The 24,182-nt window shown below is 58.4% G+C and overlaps 2 protein-coding genes across 2 annotated transcripts; one reads left to right on the plus strand and one right to left on the minus strand.

Annotated features, from left to right (window-relative positions):
- Positions 1–101: 101 nt before the first annotated feature.
- On the plus strand, positions 102–20,504 carry CLCN7 (chloride voltage-gated channel 7). The gene is made up of 25 exons (XM_058815900.1): positions 102–268; positions 7,247–7,318; positions 7,830–7,901; positions 8,134–8,199; positions 8,806–8,938; positions 9,290–9,399; positions 10,075–10,155; positions 10,750–10,812; positions 11,451–11,534; positions 11,682–11,775; positions 12,674–12,738; positions 13,094–13,210; positions 13,510–13,564; positions 14,057–14,117; positions 14,596–14,734; positions 14,966–15,059; positions 16,254–16,423; positions 16,724–16,775; positions 17,465–17,592; positions 17,738–17,823; positions 18,307–18,439; positions 18,524–18,583; positions 18,902–19,078; positions 19,178–19,258; positions 19,372–20,504. Exons 1-25 carry the CDS (start codon positions 140–142, stop codon positions 19,456–19,458), a joined length of 2,409 nt encoding a protein of 802 aa, XP_058671883.1. The 5' UTR covers positions 102–139; the 3' UTR covers positions 19,459–20,504.
- A 684-nt stretch (positions 20,505–21,188) lies between these two features.
- Positions 21,189–21,896, minus strand: PERCC1 (proline and glutamate rich with coiled coil 1). Its single transcript, XM_058816340.1, has one exon. The coding sequence runs from the start codon at positions 21,879–21,881 to the stop codon at positions 21,189–21,191; it is 693 nt and encodes a 230-aa protein (XP_058672323.1). The 5' UTR covers positions 21,882–21,896.
- Between the last annotated feature and the right edge of the window lie 2,286 nt (positions 21,897–24,182).

Here is a 24,182-nt window from a genome sequence, read left to right on the forward strand (position 1 = left end):
CCCCGCCGGAACTACAACTCCCATGGTGCCTCGGGGCGCCACCGGCCGTCCTGCCGGGCACGTGATGGCGGCGGCGGCGGTCACATGACCGCGCGGCGGGGCAGGCCCGGCGGAGTAGCCGCCGCCGCCGCCGCCCCGCATGGCCAACGTCGCCAAGAAGGTGTCCTGGTCCGGCCGCGATCGCGACGACGACGAGGACGGGCGTGCGGGCGAAACCACCCCGCTGCTCAACGGTTCCGGCCCGGGTGCGGCGGGCAGCGGCCGGCAGGTGGGTCCCGCCCCCGGGAGCGGGGGCTGCGCGCCGGAGGGAGCACGGAGCGGGCCGGGGCCGTGGGCTGGGGCCGTGTGTGCGCCCCCTCCTCCTTCCCCTGTTGTGTTTAACGCGCTCGTTGCCCCGGGGCTGGGCGGGGGCGGTCGGGGTCGCTCCGGGCTGGGAAAGCAGAACCGGGGGAGCATGGCCGGGGCACGGGGCACTCACGGGGGAAAAGCTGAGCTGGGGCTGAGTCAGTGCCCGGCGGCTCCATCCCTGCCGTTCCCCCGCCCTGGGACGGTCCCTGACAGCAGCACCGTGCACTGAGCCGGGCCCGGCTCCTGCCCGCCGGGGCTGCTCCTCATTCCGGGAATCTCGGCGTGGATTGGGTTGGAAGAGATCTAAATCCCATTCTGTCCTACCCCTCCGTGGGCAGGAACACCTTCCACTAGGCCAGGCTGCTCCAAGCCCTGCCCAACCTGGCTTTGGGCACTGCCAGGGATGCAGGGGCAGCCCCAGCTGCTGTGGGCACTCTGTGCCAGGGCCTCAACACCCTCATTTCCTACTGATATCTAATCTAGTCTCCTTTTGTTTCGTTTGAAGCCATTCCCCTTTGTTCTGTCTGTATCTGTCCATGTAAAATTACCTTGTGCTAGATGAATTTCTGCTAAAAATGCCTTTCTGTGAGAGCCTGATGCCTGCCATGCTGCTGATCACCAGGCAGGGCTCAGACACGAGAGCCTCCAACACTGCAGTGGTGCAGGGTGTCCTGTGGGATGGATGGAGCTACAATGGCAAAAAGCAGGTCCAAGGTGGGCCATGTCACAGTGGGAGGCCAGTTCTTCAAAGTTCTTCTGGCAAGTTAATTTGGGGTGATTAAGTGAGCAGAACTTTTCTCCAGTGTGCCCTCAGGCTGCCTGCTTGGTGTTCTCTCCCCCTCCTGCAGCTCAGTGAAGAAAACTGAGGCACCCAGCACCTGCTCTGGAGGGAAGCTGAGGGTGGAAGGGCTGGGCTGTAGATGGGAGGGCAGGGTGGGACCATGGAGCACTTTTGTGCCAGCACCAGGTGGGACAGGCATTGCTTCCACGTGGAATTTCCTGTGGAGAGTTTTCTGGGAGGCCTGAGCTTGGCTAGGGAGGAGCAGTGCCAGATTGTGGCAGCTGTGAGCAGGGATGTCTGGCCCAGCACGATTCTGTGCTGCCCTGCTCCTGGGCAAGTCAGAACAGCAGCTAATTAGAGGGAAATGCAGGGCTTGTTAGGCTGGGAGAGCCTTGTGAGTGCTCTGGGAGCAGGGAATGGCAGCTGTGCCATGGCAGCTGCTCTGGGGTGAAAATAAAAGTTATCCTGCTGGGCAGTGCAGCAGAACCTCGTATATTTACAGCACACAGGGAGTTCTGGGGGTTTGAAGGGTGTTAGAGCAGGGATTAAGCAGATCTCATGGCTGAGGGTCATTGGGAAAGGCTTTTCCTGGTGGTTTGGAAGAAGTGCCTGAGGCCTGCACAGAAGGGGCAGCTGGAGTGGACACCCAGCCCTGCCAATGTGATTTATTGGCACAGTGCAGGCAGGGTCCCAGCTGTGACATGGCACCGGTGGCATTTTCCTTGGCCAGGAGCAGAGGGAGCGCCTTGCTGCCCCTGGCAGTGACAGCTGGGGTGTCCCTGTACGGCTGGGGCTGTGTTTTGGTGTTGGGCAGTGCCTCTCCCTGTGCCCCAGATGATTTTCAGTCGTGTGGATTGAAGCAGGAACGCAGGACAGCTCTGGGGGAGAGATAAGGAGAGGCTGGAGCTGCTTGGGGAGATTTAAACCTGGGTTGTGTAATACAGTAAAAATGTCCCCTAGCATCACTTGTTCCCTTTGTCACGTGCATGTGAAATGGAAATGAAAGTGATCTTTAGGTGCCCAGAGGAAACACGGGGCTGCAGCTGCCAGCTGAGAGGGACTGAGATGAGTTCTGCTGGGTGGGAGGTGAGGAGAGGCTGGATGAACACCCCTGGGGATGTGAGGGCTGTGAGGGGCCTGTCCTGAGGTCTGCTCTGCTTTGGGGCCAGCTGGGCTGGCCAAGCCTTGATCCTCTCACAGGGTTTTCTGGTGCCTGGAGCACCTTTTAGCACCAAAGAATGAGTTTTCCTACCCAGAGCCTTGCCTGAAAAGTGCCTGATGTGAATCTGATAGAACAGGGTCCCAGCAGAGCAGCAATCCTGTCCCTGTCCCCTGCCTTGTCCTGGGATCTTGTGTTCTTCCAACATTCCATCTCATTCCCACTCTCATCCTCCTCCTCCAGGCCATTTCCAGGATGGTGGGGACTGTGATCAGGATGAGCAAGGGCTGAGAGGCAGTTGTGTCTCTGAGCACTGTGCCTGCTGGGGGCTGTCCTTCTCCTCAGCCACGTGTGTTGGTTCTCAGGCTGGGAAGTGGGTGGAAAATGTTGGTAAGAGCAGCCAATTTCCATCATGAGGTATTTTTTGTGGAAGAACATTTCTCCTTTGCTACCATCAAAGATATTTGTGCTGAAGTGCCTTGACTTTGGGGTTGGTTTGAAGCTCCTGCTTCAAAGAGTGCCTGCATGAAAACCAGGCTGCTGCTGGGCAGGGTGTCCTTCTTTGCCCCTGTGTGTTTATTCTGCATCTCTAGATGTTGCTGGTCTCATTTTCTTTGCTCTCAAGTTAGTGGCCAGGCTGCAATCAAGAAATCTTGGTGGGAGGAGGCAGAAAAAGGGAAGTGTGAGTGCTGGGAGAGCCCTGATTCCTGGCAGATGGGCTGCAGATTGCACAGCCCAGGTTACTGGCACAGAGGCTGCCCTTGTGAGCCTGGGGGTGACTGCCCTGGGGTGGTGGCAGGAGCCTCCCCCAGAACGGGAACTTCAGGAGTTTTCTGCAGGTTGCTCAGGCCATTGGGGACTGTGGCAGTGCCTCATCCTTGTGCTGCTCCTGTGCCAAGGGAAAGGCCAGGGCAATGTCTTCCCATCCTCATGGATGTGAGGGTCAAGCAGGAGCTGTGCCCTGGCAGTGGCAGCCCTGGAAGCAAAACCCAGGTGGTGACACCTTGGGGAGAGTCCTGGTGGTTTCTCCCCTGTTATGAGCCTGGGGGTGAGGAGCCCTGTTCTGTCCTGCTGTGAGGCATTTTGGGGATGATGCTGGGTGGGTTTGAAGCCTGTCCCAGCTGTTGCTGTGTGTTAGAGGAGGGTCAAAAAGGTGAAAAGCCCTGCAGCTCATCTCCCCTGTTCACTGCCAGAGCCAGTGACAGGGTCCTCGTGCTGGTGACACACCAGTGACACAGCCTGGAGTCTTCCATCCAGGCTGGTACGAGGGGCAGAGTGTTCTGTGCCCAAGAGGGGCCCTGAGGGCTGGAGATCCTCCTCCTTCCCTCCCACAGCTTCTGTGGTCTGTGCTGGGCTTTATCTCATCAATAACGGAGAGTCACGTGCTGCCAGTTCCTTACTGTGCACAGGATGGTGACAAGGGACAGTGTCCTGGGGCCTCTCCTCATGCTGGGTCCTGTCCTGCAGGGAGGAGGCTGGCTCATCCCTGTGGAGCCCATTTGACCCTACTGATGGTTCTCCAGAGCAATGTTTGGGGGGCATGGCTTGGTTGCCTGGCCTAGATCCTGGAGATCCCCCAGCCTGGCCTGGACCATGGAGATCCCCCAGTTTGGACCATGGGGATCCCACAGCCAGGGTTGGATCATGGAGGTCATGCACCCAGGGCATGGTTGGAAGGTGGTGGTTGAGATCTTCTGCTAGATTTTTTGCATGTTGAGGTTGATCCTCAGTTTGCTCTTGCTGGTCTCAGAGTGGGTGCCAGCCTGACAAAGGGGAAAGGGAGCTCAGGAGTCCCTGAGGGGGCTCCAGTCCAGCCCCTGCTCAGAGCAGATCCCTGAGGGACACACCCAGAGGAGCTTTGGGAACTGCTCTGCCCCCTGTTTGCTCCCAGGTTCAGTTGTCACCAGCCACAGGGTGAAACTTTGGCTCTGATATCTGAGCAGAAGTTCCCTTGCTGCAGTTTGTCCGCTGCTCCTTGTCCCGTCAGTGCAAAGCTTCAGGGAATTCTGGCTCTGTCCTGTCTGTAACCTCTTGTTGGATGTCTGGAGATGGCATGAAGAGCTCCTTGAGAAGCACCAGCTTCTCCTTGTGTATCTTGCTGTGTGCTCCAGCCCCTCTTGCTGAGCTCACTTTCTGTGCCTTTTCTCTCCCAGGCAGCCCAAACTGGGTGCCAGGTCCCAGGTGTGCTATTGCAGGTGCCAGGTGGAGGTGTGGGATCCCTTCCCAGACCTGGCAGGGGTCTGGCACCCCCCAGGAGGGGGTTGGCCACCTCCCTTGCAGGTCTGTGCCACTGACAGCTCTTCCCTCACCCACCAGGTCTCTGCAAGGCTTTTTCAACTGAGCTGCTTCCTCACCACTGGGACTCCTCCATCCCAGGCTTTGTAGTTGCCTCTGTTGCATTTGGGGGCTTCACTGCAGCCTGGTGAGGTCCCTTGGAGGAGCAGCCCTGCCTGCCAAGATTCCTGCCCACCAACACTGATGATAATTTATTTTAATTCAGACCAAGGCTCCAGACATCTCTTTGCAGAGCTCAGGATGAAATTACCTTTACCACCCAAAGGAGCTGAGGGCTGGCTTCTCCTGCCACTGGCAGAGTGAGGCTCAGAGTGTCCCAGAGCCTCTCCTGGGGCAGCAGAGCTGTTAACCCCTCTGTGCCCTCTGGCTTTTGGCAGCAGAGCAATGTTTTTATGTGGAGATGATCACAGCCCAGTCACACCAACATCACACATCCCCAGGATCAGCAGCTGCCTTGGCTGAGTTTGAAAACATCCCAAGGAGGGCATTGCTCAGGGAGCCTTTGAGCTGTGCACAAATAACCTTTTCTCTTGGCTCCAGGCTGCCTGAATCTCTCCTTTTATCATTCCTGGGTGCTGCTGAAGTGGCTCTTTCCTGCCCTCCTGGCATGTGATCCTGTGGTGGTGAGACAGGAGCCAGGCCTCTGCTTGCAGATGCCACAGGGGTGCCAGGACTCAGGGGGAGGATATTAAAAATGTGCTGCTTGTCTGAGTTCAGCTTCAGGTTCCACTGTTCCTCCTTTCCCTCCATCTGTGCTTGTGTCCTGCTCAGTCAATGGGGAGTTGATCTGCTGTGCCCTGGCTGCTCTCTGCACAGGGAAGGAGGGAACAGGGTGGGATGTCACTGGTTCAGCCACATTTGGTGTGTCTGCAGACCCCCTTGCTAACAGAAGGAGAATTTTCCCTGGAGGGCCGGTCCTGCCTGAGGCCTTACACAAGGGACATGGCATGAGTGACATTTTCCATCCCCTTGCCTTGATCTTGCCCTGGATGTGTGGCACCTACAGGAGCCTTAAATCCTTGTGCTTCCTCAGTCCTGGTGGAGGTGTGTTCCTTTGCAAGGTGTCAGCTTTGTCCCTTGTGACCTTCCCTCTCCCTGAGATGGTGGGGGCCTGGCTGGGATCTCAGAGCAGCTGGGCACCGGCAAGCACTGGAACAGGCAGTTCCTGTATCCAGCTCATGGCCCTAAATTCAGGGAGGTGACAGCTTTGTGTGTACCCAGCTCTTAGAAATCCACTGTGGTCTGCTCTGACTGCTGGGAAAAAGCTCCACCTGGATCCTTTCCACTGGGAATGTGGAGCTATCAGGGACTAGAAGCAAAGCCCAGGCTGGTTTTGCCAAAGCAGCGTGTGGCCATGGCAGCATGGAGCACTGTGGGGTTAAGGGCACCAGAGGGGGTTTGAGAAGCTGGGGGCAGAACCCATCTGCAGGTCAGGGAGTGAAGGGGAATGTGGAGCAGAGGGAAAAATGGGAAAATAGGTCAGGCTGCAAACACAAAGGGATATTCTTGCTCTGCAGTGAGTGCAGGGCTCCCAGCAGCAGCTCTGGCCTCACGTTCCAGACAGGATTGGGGGGATTAAAGCAGCGAGGGGCTGGGTCTGGGACCTGCCAGCAGAGACACCAACAGGCCAGAGCCCTGCTATTGTCCTTACCCATCCCTCTTTTATCCTCCAGTTCTTTAACCTGGCAGCTGGGGAGGGGTGAGGCTCTGGAGGGGAAGATCTTGATGCTGAGGAATGGTGTTTGGGCTGTTCTTGGGGATCAGATCCTTGTGCATCCCTGTGGGGCTGGAGGGGTGACAGCAGCCTGCCTGCTCCAGCTGGGTTGCCCTGTGGCACTGCTCAACTGCAGCCCGAGCCCCTGCTTGCCTCATCCAGGAGACAGAGGTGCCCAAAAAGTCAAAAAACTCCCCTCCTATGCAACTGCACAGTAAAAACCCTGAGTGATCACCAGTGAAAGGAGAAGCTGCTGCCCAGAGGGAGATGCAAATGCTGCTCCCCAGCATCGCACCAGGGCTGGCTCAGAGAGACACCAGAGTCCCCAGGGCTGTGCAGGAGCAGTGTGCCCACTTCCTGCTGTGTCTCCTGGCTGGCAGCCAGCCTGGCTGTCACTCTGGTCCCAGCTGCTCAGGGGGTGACAAACACTGACGTGATGTGCTGCTCTCCTGGCTGGTGGTGGCTCCATGGAGCAGATGGCAGAGCCAGACGTGTCCTCAGCTGTCCCCTTGCTGCTGGCTGGACCTGGCAGCTGAGGGCACGTAGTGGTGATCTTGTGGCTGTGCAGGTGGCACGTTGTGCAGGGGCCCTGTCCCTCCCCAGCCCCAGGGCAGTGTGGAACGTGCTGCTCAGCACAGGATTGTTAGTGCCAGGGGCTGGTGGTGGCCCAGTCCCCAGTGAGCCACTGCTGCTGGCACTCCCCAGGTGAGCTGGCTCTGCCTCCTGACAGGTTGGAGCAGCTCACCCAAACCCTGGCAGGCTGCTGCTGCCTCAGGTTCCCTCCAGGGTGTTGGGTGCTACCTCCTCTGTGAGCAGGGTGCTGCTTTTTGGGGGGCAGGCAGAGCTCAGTGAGAGAGGCAGAGCATGAGCATCTTGCAGCCCTGCTCCATCCTCCTGAGAGATCTGAAGTGTTTTCAGGAGTTGACCTCATTTCCCCTTCTCTCCTCAGCTCACTCCTTCCTCCTTCCTGCGCATTGGGCAGCTGAGCAATGTGGACCTCAACGAGGACATCCATGAGCTGGTGAGTGGCACAGAGAGGGGCCCCCTGTTACTGGGACCCCTTAACAGCTCTTCTTCCTGGGCTGGGTGACCTCAGCTGCTGCTGGCCCAGGGGCCCCTCTGGGATCCTCAGGAAGTGCCCTAATTCGGAGCTGGGAACGGTCAAAGGCGTTTGGGAAACAGAATTTGGGTTCTGCCCAAAAACATGTGTTTGCTTGAAATAGCTCCTTGCTTTTGGCCTAAGGAATTTCCTGCTGAGATGAAAGGTTGCCCTCCACCAGGGCATGGAGTTGCTTGTGTTCAGTGCCAGGTTAATGTGGTGAGGGTGCACCCCTTGGTCCAGCTGCCTTAAATCCCACACATCCACCAAAAGTGGTGGAAAATCATCCCAGATCCCTGCCTGCCAGGCAGCTTGCACCTGCAGTCCTCTGTGCATCTCCTGAGCATCAGAAGGAGTTAAACCAACAGTTGCATGTGGATGGGAGGGCTGGACTCTCACCTGACCATCCTGAGCTGTGCATCCCATCCCACAGGAGACAGAGGTCCCTCGGCAGCGCCCCAATGAGATCCCCCACAATGAGAAGCTGCTGTCACTCAAGTACGAGGTAGGTGCCCACCTGTCCCATCTTGTGTCTGCCCTCTGGGGTGCAGCAGGTGAGATGTGAGGGGCCAGGGCTCACAGCTGCCCCATGAGGGTGGTTTCAGTGCAGAAGGGGTGGAATGGAGGAAAGAAAATTATAACAGGAGCAGGGTGAGGGGCTGAGGGCAGCACTCCCCAGCATGGGGGTCTCTTCACCTGATCATAGACAATAAAAGCATCTCCCTTCCCCAAACTAGAGCTTGGACTATGACAACAGTGAAAACCAGCTGTTCCTGGAGGAGGAGAGGAGGATAAACCATGCGGTGAGTCTTGCTTGGCTGCCCACAGATCATCTCAGCTGGACTGGACAAGGGAAGTTGTTCCCCCTGCTTGGCTGCTGGGGGCTTCTCTGGGCAGAGGAGGTTGTGCTTAAAGCCTAGGTGGAGCTGGAGTGGGTTTATGGGCACTGACCAGCTGGTGGCAAGCTGTGAAACTCCAGAATCAAGGACCCAGCATGAGGTGGTTGGAGTGGGAGCTAATCTGGGTGCACGTGGTGGCATTACCTGGTGGCATGGGACAGGTCCCTGAACAGAGGGACTTCTGGAATCATGTGAAACATGTGCCCTGGGGAATTTGGGAATCAGTGCCACAGCAAGAACCCCAAGAAGATGAGCCTAATGGAGGCAGGCAAGCTGGAAAAGCACCTCAGAGATCCCACAGAGGAACAAGAGAGCACTGCTGAAAATCAGAAAATTGTGTTCAGGCTTTGCTGGGTCAGCCAGCATTGGTGCTCCCTGGCTCTCCTCAGAGCTTCCCAGGCTTGGGAGCGTGCTGGGGATGGTGGCAGGTGTCCTAGGGTGCCCTGGATGGCAGGGTGCCCTGGGTGCCAGGCTGGCTGGCAGCAGGCTGTGAGGGCTCCTGCCCCCCAGGCTTTCCGCACGGTGGAGATCAAGCGCTGGGTGATCTGCGCCATGATCGGCATCCTCACCGGCCTCGTCGCCTGCTTCATCGACATCGTGGTGGAGAACCTGGCTGGCCTCAAGTACCGCGTGGTGAAGGACAGTATCCTCACACAGCACTGCCTGCTGGCACCTCTGGCATCTCTGGGAGCTGTGAGAGAGGGGTCCTGGGGGAACAGGGCAGCGCTCCCTCGCTCCAGTTTGGTGGCACAGACTCTGCTGCCCTGCAGGGCTGAGCTGTGCCTGGGCACTGCTGTGACAGAGGAGGCTCATTTCAACTGCCCTGGGTGCTCCAAGTGACAGGGGGCTTGTGAATGGCATCCCTGCCCATGGTGGGAGCTAGATGGTTTTTAAGGTGGCATCCAGCCCATGTCACCCTGTGATTCTGTGAGGTGCTGTGGTGGGAGGGATGGTACCCAAGCAATGCTGGCTTTTCCTTGAGCTGCTGCCCCAGACATTGACAAGTTCACAGCCAAAGGAGGCCTCTCTTTCTCCCTGTTACTCTGGGCCACCCTGAATGCCAGCGTGGTGATGGTGGGCTCTCTGATCGTTGCCTTCATAGAGGTAAGAGTCTGGAACTGCTCTGGCTTCTTTACATGGGCAAAGCAGGGTCATGTTTCCACAAAACATGCAAAATTTTGTGCCCAGTGAATGTGTTTCTGCCAGTTTGGCTCCTGCTAGCCCCAGCTCCTCAGTGCTGGCTCCAGCTGTGCTGTGGGGTTTCTGTGGGGCTGGCAGGCTGCTGGGGTGTGCTGGCAGCCTGGGGCAGAGGCTGTGCTCCAGCCTTGGGCAGGGGTGCAGCTCTCCCAAGCCTTGGCTCTATCTCAGCCTCTCTGTGTTGGGCGTACCTGAGTACCAGCACTGACCAGTCTGGCTGGGTGCTCTGGAGGACAAGCCAGAGTCTGGGACTCCCTATGGATCACTCTAATCCACAGTGCCTTCCTTGTGGCTTTGCCTTTGTTCTCTCTGGCCACCAAGTGTGACCTTTCTGTAACTGTGACAGGGTGGGGGAACACCTCAGTGTCCTCAAGAACCCATCCAGCTCCTTTTCCTTGCCAGCTCCTTTTCCCTGGCACATTTGCCCTTAGGAAGTGGGTATCTCCCTCATGCCCATCTCCAGAGCCTGTTGATTAACTTTGGCCTTGTCGCAGAGCCACCCTGAGGGTGTGCTGTGTGACAGGGGTAAGGTGGCTGCTGTGTCCCCACCCTGTGTGTGACAGCTCTCCCTGCTCCCTGCAGCCCGTGGCAGCTGGCAGTGGCATTCCCCAGATCAAATGTTACCTCAATGGTGTGAAGATTCCTCATGTTGTCCGGCTCAAGGTAGGAAGCAGGAGGTGGTGGGATGGCCTGGGGACATTGTGTGGTCCTGGAGTGGTCCCTGCCCACCCTGTGGCACAGCAGGAGCTCCCAGCTCCATAGCTGTTCCCCCCAGTGCCCAGAGGTTAAATCTCCTGCCCTGGTACTGGGAGGAGCAGCTTTGGGTAGACTTTTGCTCTGGCCAAGAAGAAAATTGACCAACTCTGTTTGCCACAGTGGTGGGGATGAGAATCACGAGTTCCCTGAGTTCCCTGGGGTCATTGGCTCCTGCCATGCCTGGGGCCCACTGGGTCTGTGTCCCCTGTGGCTGCCATGGCCCCGGTCCTTGTGCCACCCCTGTGACATGCCATGTCCTTGTCTCTTGTGTGGCACCCCTGTGACGTGCTGTGTCCTTCTGTGTTGTGTGGCACCCCTGTGACGTGCTGTGTCCTTCTGTGTCGTGTGGCACCCCTGTGACATGCTGTGTCCTTCTGTGTCGTGTGGCACCCCTGTGACATGCTGTGTCCTTCTGTGTCGTGTGGCACCCCTGTGACATGCTGTGTCCTTCTGTGTCGTGTGGCACCCCTGTGACATGCTGTGTCCTTCTCTCCTGTGCAGACCCTGGTGATCAAAGTCTGCGGGGTGATCCTCTCGGTGGTCGGCGGCCTGGCTGTTGGGAAGGTGATGTGCACAAAGTGCTGCTGATGTGTTGGTCCCTGCTGCTGGCACTTGTGTCACAGCCTGTCACCGGTCCTGTGCTGGGGGCCCTGTGGTGACTTCCCAGTGTTATTCCCTGGTGTCTGCTGGCCAAGGAGCCCCTGGGGCACGTGGTGCCACCGTGCCAGCCTGTGTGTGGCTTGGCTGAGGGCAGAGAGCAGCAGCCCCTGTCCATCAGTGGCTGTCCCTGCAAACAGTAGGTGGGGGGGAGTTGGGTGCCCCATTGGGACCTTTCTGGCCTGCTGGGATTGAGGGCAGGTAAGGGAAACACTTGTTTCCTCAGGAGGTGGGCAAAGGAGGCGCATGCCAGGATAAGGATTTCATAAAACCATGGGATGGTTTGGGTTGGGGGAGATCCTAAAGATCATCTCATTCCAAACCCCTGCCATGAGCAGAAACACCTTTCACCAGACCAGGTTGCTCAGAGTTCTGTCCAACCTGGTCTTGAACACCTCCAGGATGAGAAGGGGAAAAACATCAGGGTCTGTATTTCCCTGAGGGAAATGCTCCCAATCCAGCTTCAGGACTGCAAGCTGGTGAGCAGCATCCAGCCATGCTGTTCTTCTTCCTTCCCCACTCTGACTGTGCTCTCTGGCCCCTAGGAAGGACCCATGATTCACTCTGGATCCGTGATTGCTGCTGGCATCTCCCAGGGAAGATCCACGTCCTTAAAGCGAGACTTCAAGGTTGGTGTGGAGCTCCCAGGGGTTGTGCTGCTGGTGCCCCTCTGTGCTGCTCCCACTGGTGGCTTGGCATCATCCCTGTCATCCCCTGGGTCTTGCCTAAGCTCAAGGCCATGGCCAGCCCTAAAAATGTCCTCTCTCCTGTTTCAGATCTTCGAGTATTTCCGCAGGGACACAGAGAAGAGGGATTTTGTGTCAGCCGGAGCTGCCGCCGGCGTCTCGGCCGCCTTCGGTGCCCCCGTGGGTCTGTGTCTTATTTTATTATTAATAAAGGATTCTTTAGTATTTTTTAAATTTTTATATTATTTTTATTGTATATTAACAAAGGATTTTTTTACAGAAGAGTCTCACTGAAATATGAGATTATAAAGTTTTTTTTTTTTAACACTGTGAGGAAAAAGGGTTTTTTTGGAGTACAACAATGTGTTTGGTTTTTTATTTTAAGAGTTTCAGTGATTTTTTCAAGGGTTTTCTGAGTTTAAAATGTTAAAGTTCTTGGAGATTTGATATTATGGTCTTCTCTTAGGTATGTTCAAAAGTAGAGTAAGTTTATAATTTGTAATTCTTAAAACAGATTGAACTTAATTGATATCTTTTAAAAGCTGCTGTAATTTTGTAAGGTGTTGACTTTTCTTTGAAGCTGTATTTTTTGTGGTTTGATTTTTTTGTTCTGGTATCTTCTATTTTAGATATTTCTAGGGTGAGATTGCTTGTGTTTTTGATGTTGAAATTTCTAGTCTAGTATTTTGAACTTCACATTGTCTTGAGTCTGGTTTATTTCATTTCGAGTTGGTGCTCGCTGGCACTGAGCAGTGCCTGGACATGGAATTCCTCAGGAGGTTGCTCCCACCTGCTTGGAGGCAGCTGTTGGGATCTGCACAGGGCACTGCAGGGGCCTTCCAAGTTTTCCTGCCAGGCCATGCAGGTGTTGGCCCTGCCCAAGGGGCTCATCTCTCTCAGATCCCAAATGTTGCCTCCCTGGGGTGGAGAATGGCAGTGGGATTTACTGTGATCAGTGCATCACTGATGGCTTGGTGAGCCTGCCTGTGACAGGGTCTGGGCAGTGTGGGGCACATGGCCTGGCTGCTTGACTGGGGCTGTGGCACATTTCCTTGTGTAGATGTTGTATCTGGTGTTTGCAGGGGGTGTCCTGTTCAGCTTGGAGGAAGGAGCTTCCTTCTGGAACCAGTTCCTGACGTGGAGAATTGTAAGTGCTGGAAAGCAGTGGGGAGCTGCTGGTTCTGGTGTGAGGCATTGCCTGTTCTGGGTGCCCTGATACCCCTGCTGCAGGGAACACCTCCCCTCCTGTGCCCTGCTCCTCAGGGGCTGAATTTGGACCTGGCTGAGCTCCTTTCCCCAGGGCAACAGAGAGGCAAAAGGAGAAGCCAGACCCTGGTCAGCCTAAGCTGCCCAGAGTGCCACCACTGGGAATGTGACCTCCTGTCCCCAGCACACCATGGGCACCCAGCCCTGCCCAAGGGCCTTGGGGGTGGTTTGGGCCATGTGGTGAGGAAATGGGGCTGGGGGCACTGGCAGTGACTCTGGGCTGCATCTCCTTGCAGTTCTTTGCCTCCATGATCTCCACCTTCACTCTGAACTCTGTCCTGAGTGTTTACCACGGCAATGCCTGGGATCTCTCCAGCCCTGGGCTCATCAACTTTGGCAGATTTGACAGCGAGGTAGGCACAGGCATTCCCCATGGGGAGGGGTTGGACACAGCCCTTGGCAGCTTTGGGGACATCAATTTGTCTGTAACCTCACCCAGGGGCTGAGGCAGGCTCTGCCTGAGCAGGCTGTGGGGTCTGGACACATCTCAGCTTCACCAGCCCCAGCAGAAGGAATTTTTGTTCAGCTCTGGGCTGTTCAGGAATTTCTGTTCAGCTCTGGGGCAGAGTTGTGCTGTCCCAGCAGTCAGTGACTGACTGTGGGACTGCAGATGGGCCAGGAGATGTGAAACCCACTTCTTTCTTGCTTGCAGAAAATGGGATACACAATCCAGGAAATTCCTATCTTCATCTTTATGGGAGTGGTTGGTAAGAGAATGCTGCTCTTTCCATTTGATTAGTCTGAATAATTTCCTCTGTTCTCTGTCTGGGTCTAAAAGGCTTTGGTGTCCAGTTTCCTGGGGAAAATGGGGAATCCATTTAATTCTGGAGCAGAGGCTGCTTGTGGGGCTTATGCAGGAATGATAGCTGGATCCTGGCCCAGCCCCAGGAGCAAAGTCAAGCCCCTTTAACCCATGTTGAGCAGGATGAGTGCATTGCAGGCCTGGGCAGCCCCTTGCTGCCATGTGAGCTGCCCTTATCCCCATGGATTTGGCCTGTTCTTTGCCTGCCTGGTGCCAGCACTGTGACATTGGCACCTGCTGCTGGTGCCAGGCTCTTCTTGGTGCCAGGTCCTGCAGGGACAGCACTCACATGTGCTGCTGGTCACTCTGGATGGGTTGTGGGTGATCTTCAGAGGTTCCCTGTGTGGTGGGCAGCCTGGGCCCTGTGTGCTGAGCTTTTCCTCTCTCCCATTTGCAGGTGGGATCCTTGGGGCCCTGTTCAATGCCCTCAATTACTGGCTGACAATGTTCCGGATCAGGTAAGAGCCCACAGGTCATGAAGGGGATTGATGTGGGTTCTGCAGTCCCTCAGAGTGGCATTCCCACATGCAGCAAGGCTGGAATCTCTCATTTAATGTGAGCAGCAGCAGTTCCTGAAAGGTGCCACATGCCTCTCACTGCCTGTGGCTGTGACCCCCAGCATCCCAGCACTGCTCTGACCCTGCCAAATATTTCCCTCCAGTGACTGGAGGGCCCAGAGAGGTGCAGGCATTGCAGACCTGACTGTCATGTGCTCTGAGAGGACTAAGAGAAGAGAGAGAGCTGCTAAAGCCAGCTGAGACCAGTGTCACCCAGCCATTACCTGTCAGCAGCTTTTCAAGCAGCAGCACAGCCTGGCAGGGTCTGGGCAGGGAGCAGAGGCAGCCACACTGTCATGTGCCTGATGTGACATGGCCAGCCAGGCTGTGCTGGTGCTGCCCACAGCCCTGGGTGCCACTGTCACTCCTCTGTCCACAGGTACATCCACAGGCCCTGCCTGCAGGTGGTTGAGGCCATGCTGGTGGCAGCAGTGACAGCGACTGTGGGCTTTGTCATGATTTACTGCTCCAGAGATTGCCAGCCCATCCAGGGGAGCTCTGTGGCATATCCCCTGCAGGTAGGACCTGCTGCAGAATGCATCCAGGGTGGGGGGCACCCTGAGCTTGGGGGGCTCAGCAGGGAGACAAGACCCTGCTGGGTTTGGGGCACTGCACCTCACAGTTGATGCCCTCCAAGACAGGCAGAGCTGGAGACACAAGGATGCTGTGGGTGTCCTCCCTGCCCTCACTGGAACACATCCCCCAGCCTTCCCTGCCACTTCCAACCCTTTCTTATCTTGCCTTTTCAGCTTTTTTGTGCTGATGGAGAGTACAACTCCATGGCCACTGCCTTCTTCAACACACCTGAGAAGAGTGTGGTCAACCTGTTCCATGACCCTCCAGGTCAGTGCACCCAGCAGGGAGGCCTTGAACATCAGCAGAGAGGGTCCATGTGTGCCTTGGCCCCTGCTGGGACAAGGCAGAGCATGATCAGGCCCTGAGGGCTTCACAGAACACTGTGCTGCAGTGGTGCAAGGAGGAGGGATGGGTGCTGTGCCTGCTGGCACCTCTGAGCTCGGCCAAAGGGCTGTGGGGCCAAGGACCTGGTTTTGGTCGTGCACATTTGCAGGCTGTGCTGCTTCTGAGTTGTGTGGGAGTGTGTCTGACCCTTGCTGTCTGTCTGAGGTGTGTCCTGGAAATGTTGCTGGGATGTTTTCTTAATCAGCAGGGCCACTTGCCCCATAATGACTTTACCTTCTGGGCAGGTTGTGGAGGTGGATCTTGGGCTTTGGATTTGCTTGGGAAATGCAGTTTGGTTCCCAGGTTCTAGCTCCACTTTCCCTGGACCTGGTGTAACCCCAGCATCTCCTCTGCCTGCTGTGGAGTCTGAGTTATGTGCCCAGCAGAGAGATGCTCAGCCCAGGGGGTGCAGCTTGGCCCCCTGCAGCCAGGAGATGACCAAGATGTCCATCCTGTGGCTTGGGGCTGCTCCTGCAGTGCTGGCTCCTCCCTGGCTCAAGGCTGCTGTCTGAAGGAGGGGTTGCAAAGTACTTGTTTAAACCAGATTGAGCTGCTCAGCAATCCCAAAATAGCACTTAGCTGGGTTGTGGGGTCAGCAGGGTCTCACTGGGGTGGCACGGCCTGTGCTGTGGGACAGTCTGGCACTGGCTGGAGCAGCTGTGGAAGCTGCAGGATGGGAGGGACTTTGCAGGACATGCCCTGCTCAGTTGATCCCAAAGCTGGCGGTGGGATTCTGTCCTCCCAACCTTGTCCTTCAGCCCTGGCAGTCCCTCCCTTGGGGCTTTGAAGTTCACCATCGGAGTCTGGGAACCACAGGGCTGGGAGGGGACGACTCATGAGATGGAGGAATGGGATGTGAGGGCTTGGGATGGCCCTGGCTGGGTGGGGGGTGCTGGAGGGGGTAGAAATAACCTGGAGAGCCAGTTTGAAGGGCTGTGCCTGTGCTGCCAGGGCAGGAGGTGCAGCCCAAGAAGAGAGGCTCTCTCTGCTGGGAGTGAATTGTGGGGCTGCTGCTGCCTGTCACAGAGTCCCCTAGGCTGTGGGACCAGCACTGACTCTGTTCTGTCCCCTCCCCAGGTTCCTACAACCCCATGACACTGGGCATGTTCACTCTGATGTATTTCTTCCTGGCCTGCTGGACCTATGGCCTGACAGTGTCTGCAGGGGTCTTCATCCCCTCGCTGCTGATCGGGGCAGCCTGGGGGAGGCTCTTTGGCATCTCCCTGTCCTACCTGACCAAGGGCTCGGTGAGTGCTGCCTGGGCAGCCCTGGCACCCTGCCCTCCTCCCTCGCTGCTGGGCTGGGGGCAGGCTCAGGCAGTGTGCCTGGAGCTGGCTGACAGCTCTGAACTGGCCTGGCTCCTTGCTTGGTGTCTTCATGAGCTGGGTCTGGCCCTCCCCATATCCCAGTGGAGCCCTGCCAGCAGCTGGGTTGTTCAGGCAGCTCTCCCCACTTTGGACGGGGTTTGGGGGCCAGGACTCTGCTGACTGTCTCTGAATGCCCTGGAGCCAGCAGGTGACCTGGCTCCTTTTCTCTCCTGTGCTCAGATCTGGGCTGATCCTGGGAAGTACGCCCTGATGGGAGCTGCTGCACAGCTGGGTGAGTTCCCATGGCACAGGGGTAAAGATGTCATGGGAAAAAGCACTCCCTGCTTCCCTGATAGCTCCTTCCCAGCTGGAGCCTGGCTGTCAGCTTCCTCATCACCCTGCCCAGCACAGGAAGGGCTGGGCTCACCCCTGGGTGGGCCAGTCCTGGATCACTGAGAGATTCAGGGCCCTCAGGTGCTCTGTGATGCCCTCTGTGACCATGTTCACAAGGGTCTTTGGATGAGGGAAGAGATGAGGATTTGACTCCATGTTTCAGAAGGCTTGTTTTATTATTTTATGATATATATTATATTAAAACTATACTAAAAAAATAAAAGATTTCATCAGAAAGCTAGCTAAGAATAGAAAACGAAAGAATAATAACAAAAGTTTGTGTCTCAGACAAAGAATCCAAGCTAGCTGACTGTGATTGGCCATTAATTAGAAACAACCACATGAGACTAATCACAAATCCAACTTGTTGCATTCCACAGCAGCAGATAATCATTGTTTGCATTTTGTTCCTGAAGCCTCTCAGCTTCTCAGGAGAAAAAATCCTAAAGAAAGGATTTTTCAGAAAATATCATAGCTACAGCCCTCACTCTGTGTGGGTCACTGAGGGCTTCAGGGCCCTCAGGTGCTCTGTGGTGCCCTCACTCTGTGTTTCCCTGCCCCTCTAAACCCCCTGGGTGCCCCTGGCAGGTGGGATCGTGCGGATGACCCTGAGTCTCACTGTCATCATGATGGAGGCAACAGGCAACGTCACCTATGGCTTCCCCATCATGCTGGTGCTGATGACAGCAAAGATTGTGGGAGATTACTTTGTGGAGGTGAGGGCTGCTGTGCTCCCCAGGGCTGGGGGGGCCATAGGGGGACCAGGACAGGCACATACTCGCTCTGAGGGATGAGCTGCTGCCTGGCTGTGGCCTTTGCCACCTCACCAGGCCTCTCCTGATGGCTTGGCTCTTGTTGCAGGGACTGTATGACATGCACATCCAGCTGCAGAGTGTCCCCTTCTTGCACTGGGAGGCCCCAGTGACATCCCACTCCCTCACAGCCAGGTAGGTGGGCTGAGCATAGCTGTGGCAGCAGCCTTCGCACCCCAACCTTGGCCTGAGCTGGGAGTGGAGGTGGTGACCTTCTGGTTGCAGGAACCTGCTGTCCCCTGGTAGCACAGCCCAGCTTCTTCCCCAGCAGGGATGTGATCTGCAGTGTGTTCCTTCCTCTCTCCCTGGCAGCTTTTGGGGACTGAGGAGGCACAGCACTGAGGAGTCGTGTGTTGGGGGGGATATTTAGGGTGTGAGGGTGCTGAGGCCCTGGCACACGTTACCCAGAGAAGCTGTGGCTGCCCCATCCCTGGAATTGTCCAAGGCCAGGCTGGACAGTGCTTGGAGCCACCTGGGACAGTAGAAGGTGTCCCTGCCCATGGAAAGGGTTTGGAATGAAATGAGCTTGTAGGTCCCTTGCCAGCAAACCAGTGTGTGATTGCAGGATTCAGTGTGTGCTGCCTTGGGGCTGTGTTTCACCCAGAGCTTTCCCTGCAGGGAGGTGATGAGCACTCCTGTCACCTGCCTGCGGAGGATCGAGCGCGTGGGCACGGTCGTGGACATCCTCAGTGACACCTCCTCCAACCACAACGGCTTCCCCGTGGTGGAGAGCAACCCCGACACCACACAGGCAGGCTGGGTGTCCCTGGGGAGGGGATGGAGCTGGGGGCTGGCTGCAATGAGATCCTCACCTCACACACGGTGCCTGTTGCAGGTTGCGGGGCTGCGGGGGCTGATCCTGCGTTCTCAGCTCATCGTCCTGCTGAAGCACAAGGTGGGTGATGCTGCCTGGAGACTCTGGGTTGTGTCTGCTGTCCCAGTCCTGTCTCAGGCCCATTGCTGCCTGCCCTGCTCAGCTGGCAGAGGGTCCCTGTCATCTCCCTCAGCTCACTCAGGGGGGTGATGGGGTTACCCCAGCACCATCCCTCACCCCTCTGTGCTCACAAACCCTGAGTGAGTGGCAAACAGGCCGTGCTTCTGCACATGGTCCATCTGTCCCACCCTTCTGCCCTTTTCCCTCCCTGGCCCTGGGCATTGTCTTGGTGCCTGTGAGCTCTGTGGGACAGTGCCCAGCCCTCTCTTTCCTGCCCAGGTTTTTGTGGAAAGAGCCAACCTGAGCCTGGTGCAGCGGCGGCTGAAGCTGAAGGATTTCCGGGACGCCTACCCCCGCTTCCCCCCCATCCAGTCCATCCACGTGTCCCAGGACGAGCGCGAGTGCATGATTGACCTCAGCGAGTTCATGAACCCCTCGCCCTACACCGTGCCCCAGGTAACGCCCAGGGGCCCCTGACAGCCCCCCAGGGCTCAGGGTGGGCAGTGGGGGCTGCCTGGGGGTGCTGCAGCCCCCCCAGCCCGTTGTGCCTTGCAGGAGGCGTCCCTGCCCCGCGTGTTCAAGCTCTTCCGAGCGCTGGGCCTGCGGCACTTGGTGGTTGTGGACAATCGCAACGAGGTGAGTCCCTGCTCGCTGTGTGCCGGCAGCCTGGGCTCCTCCAGGGGACAGGGACACGCTGTCCCCAGGCTCTGTGTGTCCAAATCAGGCTGACCCTGTCCCTGTTGTGGCAGGTGGTGGGAATGGTGACCCGCAAGGACCTCGCCAGGTACCGGCTGGGGAAGGAAGGCCTGGAGGAGCTCTCTCTGGCACAGACGTGAGGCAGTATGGCCCAGCAGAGATGTGCCCTGGCCCCTGGGAGCTGGGGACCCCCTTTTGCAGGAGGTGGGGAGAGGACTGGGCCAGTCCCTGCAGGTGTCACAGTGCCTGGAGCACTGCCATGGCCGTGCTGCCCCGGCCCTCCTGCCTGCTGCTGCCTTCCCATGTCTACTGCCTCCTCTTGTCACCCCTTCCTCTGCTTCCCTGAGGGATCAAAATTCACCCTTGGCTCTGTTAGCTCCTGGAATAGGCTCTCCTTGATGGTTGGGTGAAGGCTGGAGTGTTCCATGGGGAGCAGGGCTGCCCTACTGAGCTGGGCACGGTTCTCTGACACCACACGTGGTCTCTGTTGCCTCATCCACCCAGTGTGGGCTGTCTGGGACTTAGCCCTGCCCTAGCTTTGGCTGCAGGGCCTGTGAGAGGAGCAGAGTGGACACCATGGGGCTCTTTCCTGCCCCCAGGTCCCATTCCCTGCTGTCCTGCAGTCCTGCTTGCTGGGTTGGGCTGAGCTCTGGGGTTGCCTCCCTGCTCCTTGGTACTGAGGAGGGGGGCATGCCCTGCTTGGCTGTGCAATAAAAGGGCTCCCCTGGTTCTGCAGCTGCTGCCTCTGGCTCTTTCTTGGCTCCCTCAGCCACTCTGACCCCAACCCATGTGTGGGGAGACACCCCTGGGATTTGGGGCAGGGATCAGGAGGGGAGAGCTGCCTGCACTGGGGAGATGTTGGTCCTGCGGCCTGTGCCCCTCTGCCACTCCTGCAGTCCTCCCACCACTGATGCTCCCACACCGGGATCCAGAGTCACTCCTGTGGCCCCTTCCAGCCCCCTGGGCCCTTCCAGGCACCCCAAACCCCACCACCAGTCCTGGATTTGGCTGGGGATGGGAGCAAAGCCAGCCCTGGCACCTCACTTTTCCTATCTTCCCCCATCCTTTCTCCTCTCCTTAGCATTGCCCTGCCCCTCTGCCCTGGGACTGCCCCTTCCTCACCTGGTGCCTGGAGAGGCTTTTGACTGCAGGACCTGTGCTGAAATAAAGTCTGTTTGTACTTTTATTGTGCTGCTGCCTGTCTCTTGCTTCCCTTCTTCCCTTGGGGCTGAACGGAGCTCTGTCCCCACTCCTGCTGCTGGGAGGGCACAGCCTGGGGGATGGAGGGTGGCTCCATCCTGGGCTCAAGGCAGGGGCTGGCTGCCCCTTCCCGGCTTCTTTTCCCTTTCAACACCAACACAATGCACAGGATGCCTCAGCTGGGCCCTGGTAACAACCAGGCTGTGGGGAAGAAGAGCCAGCCCTGCTCTGGGGCAGGGGTGCTGTAGGGCACAGTGGGTCCCCCAGGGCAGTGCTGGGTCCCCCTGTGTGCTGACAGCCGGGTGCTTTATGAGGCCCCGCTCGCCCTTTGCCCCGGCGCGGCCGAGATAAGGGCTGGGATCCACCGCCTTGGGCCCAGAGTAAACACGGGCTGCTGGCTCCTGCCGGCACCGCTGCCCTGCTCCTCCCTGCCCTGCTCCTCCCGCTGCTGCCAGCAGCCCCCAGGCCATGCCAAGCCGTGGTGGCCCTTTGTCCTGGCAGCAGGGTGGCAAAGGACGCCGCACACGCTGCTGCCTGGCGGGAGTCATTTATTCACTCGTCCCATCACCGGCTCCGGCCCGGCCGCTCCGAGCGCCCCGGTGCTGGCACTGGGGCCACCGGGTTTATCATTAACCGGGTGGCACGTGGCGGCACCGGGGCCACGCTGGGGTCACAGCCCCGCGAAGGGCTCTGCCTCCAGCCCCGGGCGGCCCAGCAGCTCCCGCCCCGCGCTCGCCGGCTCCGGCCCCGGCTCCACGGTCCAGGTGGCCAGCAGGTCGCTGAAGTCGGGGGTGCCGCTGTGGAGCAGGCCGGCGGGGCCCGGCTCTTTCCAGAAGGAGGGCGGCAGCTTCCTGCGGTGCATGGGGGTGATGTGGCCGTACTTCCTCTCCAGGCGCTGGCTCCGGCCGCCGGGCAGGCAGCGGTGCACGCCGTACTCGAAGAGCTCGGCCAGCGGGCCCAGCCTGTGCGCGGCGCCCGGGCCGCCCCGCGGGGCCTCGGGCACGGCCGGAGCGCTCGGGGCCGAGCCGCAGTCCGCGGGCACCGGGTGGCTCCCGGCCGCCTCCTCCCGGCCCCGCCGCCCGAAATAGCGCTGGATGTCGCAGCTGATGAGCTCCGAGAACTTGAGGAGACGCAGCGTGGTCTCGGCAGTGCTGGAGACTCCGGCCAGCTCCGGCCGCACGCTCTCCTCCACTGCTTCCACGTCCTCCTCCTCTTCCTCCTCTTCTTCTTCCTCCTCTTCCTCCTCCTCCTCCTCGGAGAGGTCGGGGAAGTCGGGCTCAGGGTGCGTGGGCAGCAGGAGGCCGTGCGGGAAGGGCGAGGGCAGCCGCAGCTCGGCCAGGGGCTGGATGACACCCGCGGCCATGGCAGCGCTCAGAGGCACCCCTGGGAGTCACCCTGTGACGGGGACAGCGGGGTCAGGGTGACACAGCCTGCCACCAGCCCTGAGAGCCCAGGGAACCGTGCTGTGCCACCCATGGCCAAGGTGAAGCCATAGGGACAGCGGGGTCAGGGTGACACAGCCTGCCACCAGCCCTGACACACCACCCAGGGGACCCTGCTGTGCCACCCATGGCTAAGGTGAGGCCACAGGGACAGCAGGGTCAGGGTGACACAGCCTGCCACCAGCCCTGACACACCGCCCAGGGGACTGTTCTGTGCCACCCATGGCCAAGGTGGAGCCACAGGGCAGCAGGGATGTAGGATCCCTGCACAAATAATGGGGTGTGGGATGTACATACCAAGCTGGGGAAAAGGGGGCAATGGAGGTATTCCCCCTGAGGCAGCCCCACTCAGCCCAGGGACAGCAGGCAGCAGGGGTGTCCCCACCAAAACATGGGATATGAGGCAATGGAAGCATAACCCTGAGTGGTGGGACATGGAGGAGCAGAGATGGCATTCGCCTAAAAGGGGACATGGGACAGTGGGGATATTTTAGCTGAACCCTGGGACATCAAGCAACAGGGATGTCCCCACCAAACCATGGGGTGTGGGACAATGGGAATGTCCCTAAGTCATGGGACGTGGGGCAGCAGGGATGTTTGCCCTGACCTGTGGGACATGGATGTCCACACCAGGTCATGGGATGCAGGGCAGTGGGGATGTGGGGCAGAGGGATGTTCCCCTTCACCCCAGGGCTGTGCATGGAGGTGAATGGGAGCTCAGCACCCACCCCACAGCTCAGGGCCCCCGAGCCCCATGCCCTGCCCACACAATGGCCCCTTGGCTTTCCTGGTGACAGTCCTGTCTCAGGCCCCTTGCTGCCCGCCCTGCTCAGCTGGCAGAGGGTCCCTGTCATCTCCCTCAGCTCACCCAGGGGGATGGTGGCTGCTGCCATTCGTGGTGGGGTTACCCCAGCACCATCCCTCACCCCTCTGTGCTCACAAGCCCTGAGTGAGTGGCAAACAGGCCATGCTTCTGCACATGGTCCATCTGTCCCACCCTTCTGCCCTTTTCCCTCCCTGGCCCTGTGCACTGTCGTGGTGCCTGTGAGCTCTGTGGCACAGTGCCCTGCCCTCTCTTTCCTGCCCAGGGTTTTGTGGAAAGGGCCAACCTGAGCCTGGTGCAGCGTGCCTCCCTGCCCTGCCCTGCTGGGCTCTGACCACAGCTGCATTTCCCTGAGCTGGATGTGGCCCCTTTGCAGCTTGTGCTACCTGTACTGAAGGGTCCCCAGCCCTGCCTCGCTGCAGGACACCCCAGGCCACGCTGAGAGAGTATCAGAGCAGCACCAAATCCTGGGGAACCAAGCACGGTGCCAGGACCTGCAGCCAGCCTAAGGTCACCCTTGCCATCTCTGCGTGTCCCTCTTTGTGCTGCCCTACCCCGGTACCCCCGGTGCTGCCCCGGGCTGGGCTGTGGGAGGCTGTGGGGGCTCAGCCTCACCTCCGGGCTGCGGGGAGGGGGCAGCGGGGCCACCCCAGCCCGCCCTGCCGCCCCCCTCGGCCGGAGGAGCCCCGGGACGGGAGGGCATCCCCGGAGCGGCTCCGCACTCACCTTGGCGCTGCCGCCCGGCCATGCATAGGCTCCCGCGCCGCTCCCCCTGCCCGGCCCTCCACCTGGGCCTGAAGTATTTATAGCGGAGCAGCGAGCTGACGGCTGGCAAATATTTGGTAGCCGTATTGTAATAGTAGACTCGGTAAACAGAGCTGGGGTTTGCTTTAGCACCCAGCAACGGGAGAGCGGCGCGGGGAGGGACGCGGGGACGGAAGGCAGGGCTCACCTTAATGGTTCACTCGCCAGGGGATTTTCAAGTGTTGTCCCTGTAAATTCACCTATTAAATCGGCAGCCCCAGCTGCCAAACTGCCCGCACACTTGTGCCGAGGGCTCTTATCTCCCTGCTGATTGGAGGTGAAATCAAGCTTTGTCAAATAGGCGTAAAATTAAATTTCATGCTATTTTGACTCCTGGAGTAGGGATCTTCTGAAGAACACACTGCGTATCGAGCCATGCCTCTGCAAACAGGGGCTGCCTCTGCAGTGGGCAAAGCCTTTCCTGGGGTACCCCAGGTGCTGCAGCACCCCCGTGCAGGTTCAGAGCACTCATCTCCAGCCTTGTGCCTCTTTGAGATGGATGTTGGGCTCCCTGACCAGCCCTGAGAGGGGTTTTGGAACCTGTGGGTGCAAAGGTGGACATGTGGAGAGTGTCTGGGCCAGCCCCATGGCAGGG

This window comes from Ammospiza caudacuta, chromosome 17 (assembly GCF_027887145.1).
Source record: "Ammospiza caudacuta isolate bAmmCau1 chromosome 17, bAmmCau1.pri, whole genome shotgun sequence".
NCBI classification, from domain to species: Eukaryota; Metazoa; Chordata; class Aves; order Passeriformes; family Passerellidae; genus Ammospiza; species Ammospiza caudacuta.

Excerpts from the sequence above, each read along its gene's own strand:
- CLCN7 (XM_058815900.1), top strand. The coding sequence starts at position 140 with ATGGCCAACGTCGCCAAGAAGGTGTCCTGGTCCGGCCGCGATCGCGAC. Across the intron at positions 14,735-14,965 it reads CTGTGGCATATCCCCTGCAG|CTTTTTTGTGCTGATGGAGA; the intron begins GTAGGACCTGCT and ends TTGCCTTTTCAG. Across the intron at positions 19,079-19,177 it reads CGCCCTACACCGTGCCCCAG|GAGGCGTCCCTGCCCCGCGT; the intron begins GTAACGCCCAGG and ends TGTGCCTTGCAG.
- PERCC1 (XM_058816340.1), bottom strand. The coding sequence starts at position 21,881 with ATGGCCGCGGGTGTCATCCAGCCCCTGGCCGAGCTGCGGCTGCCCTCG.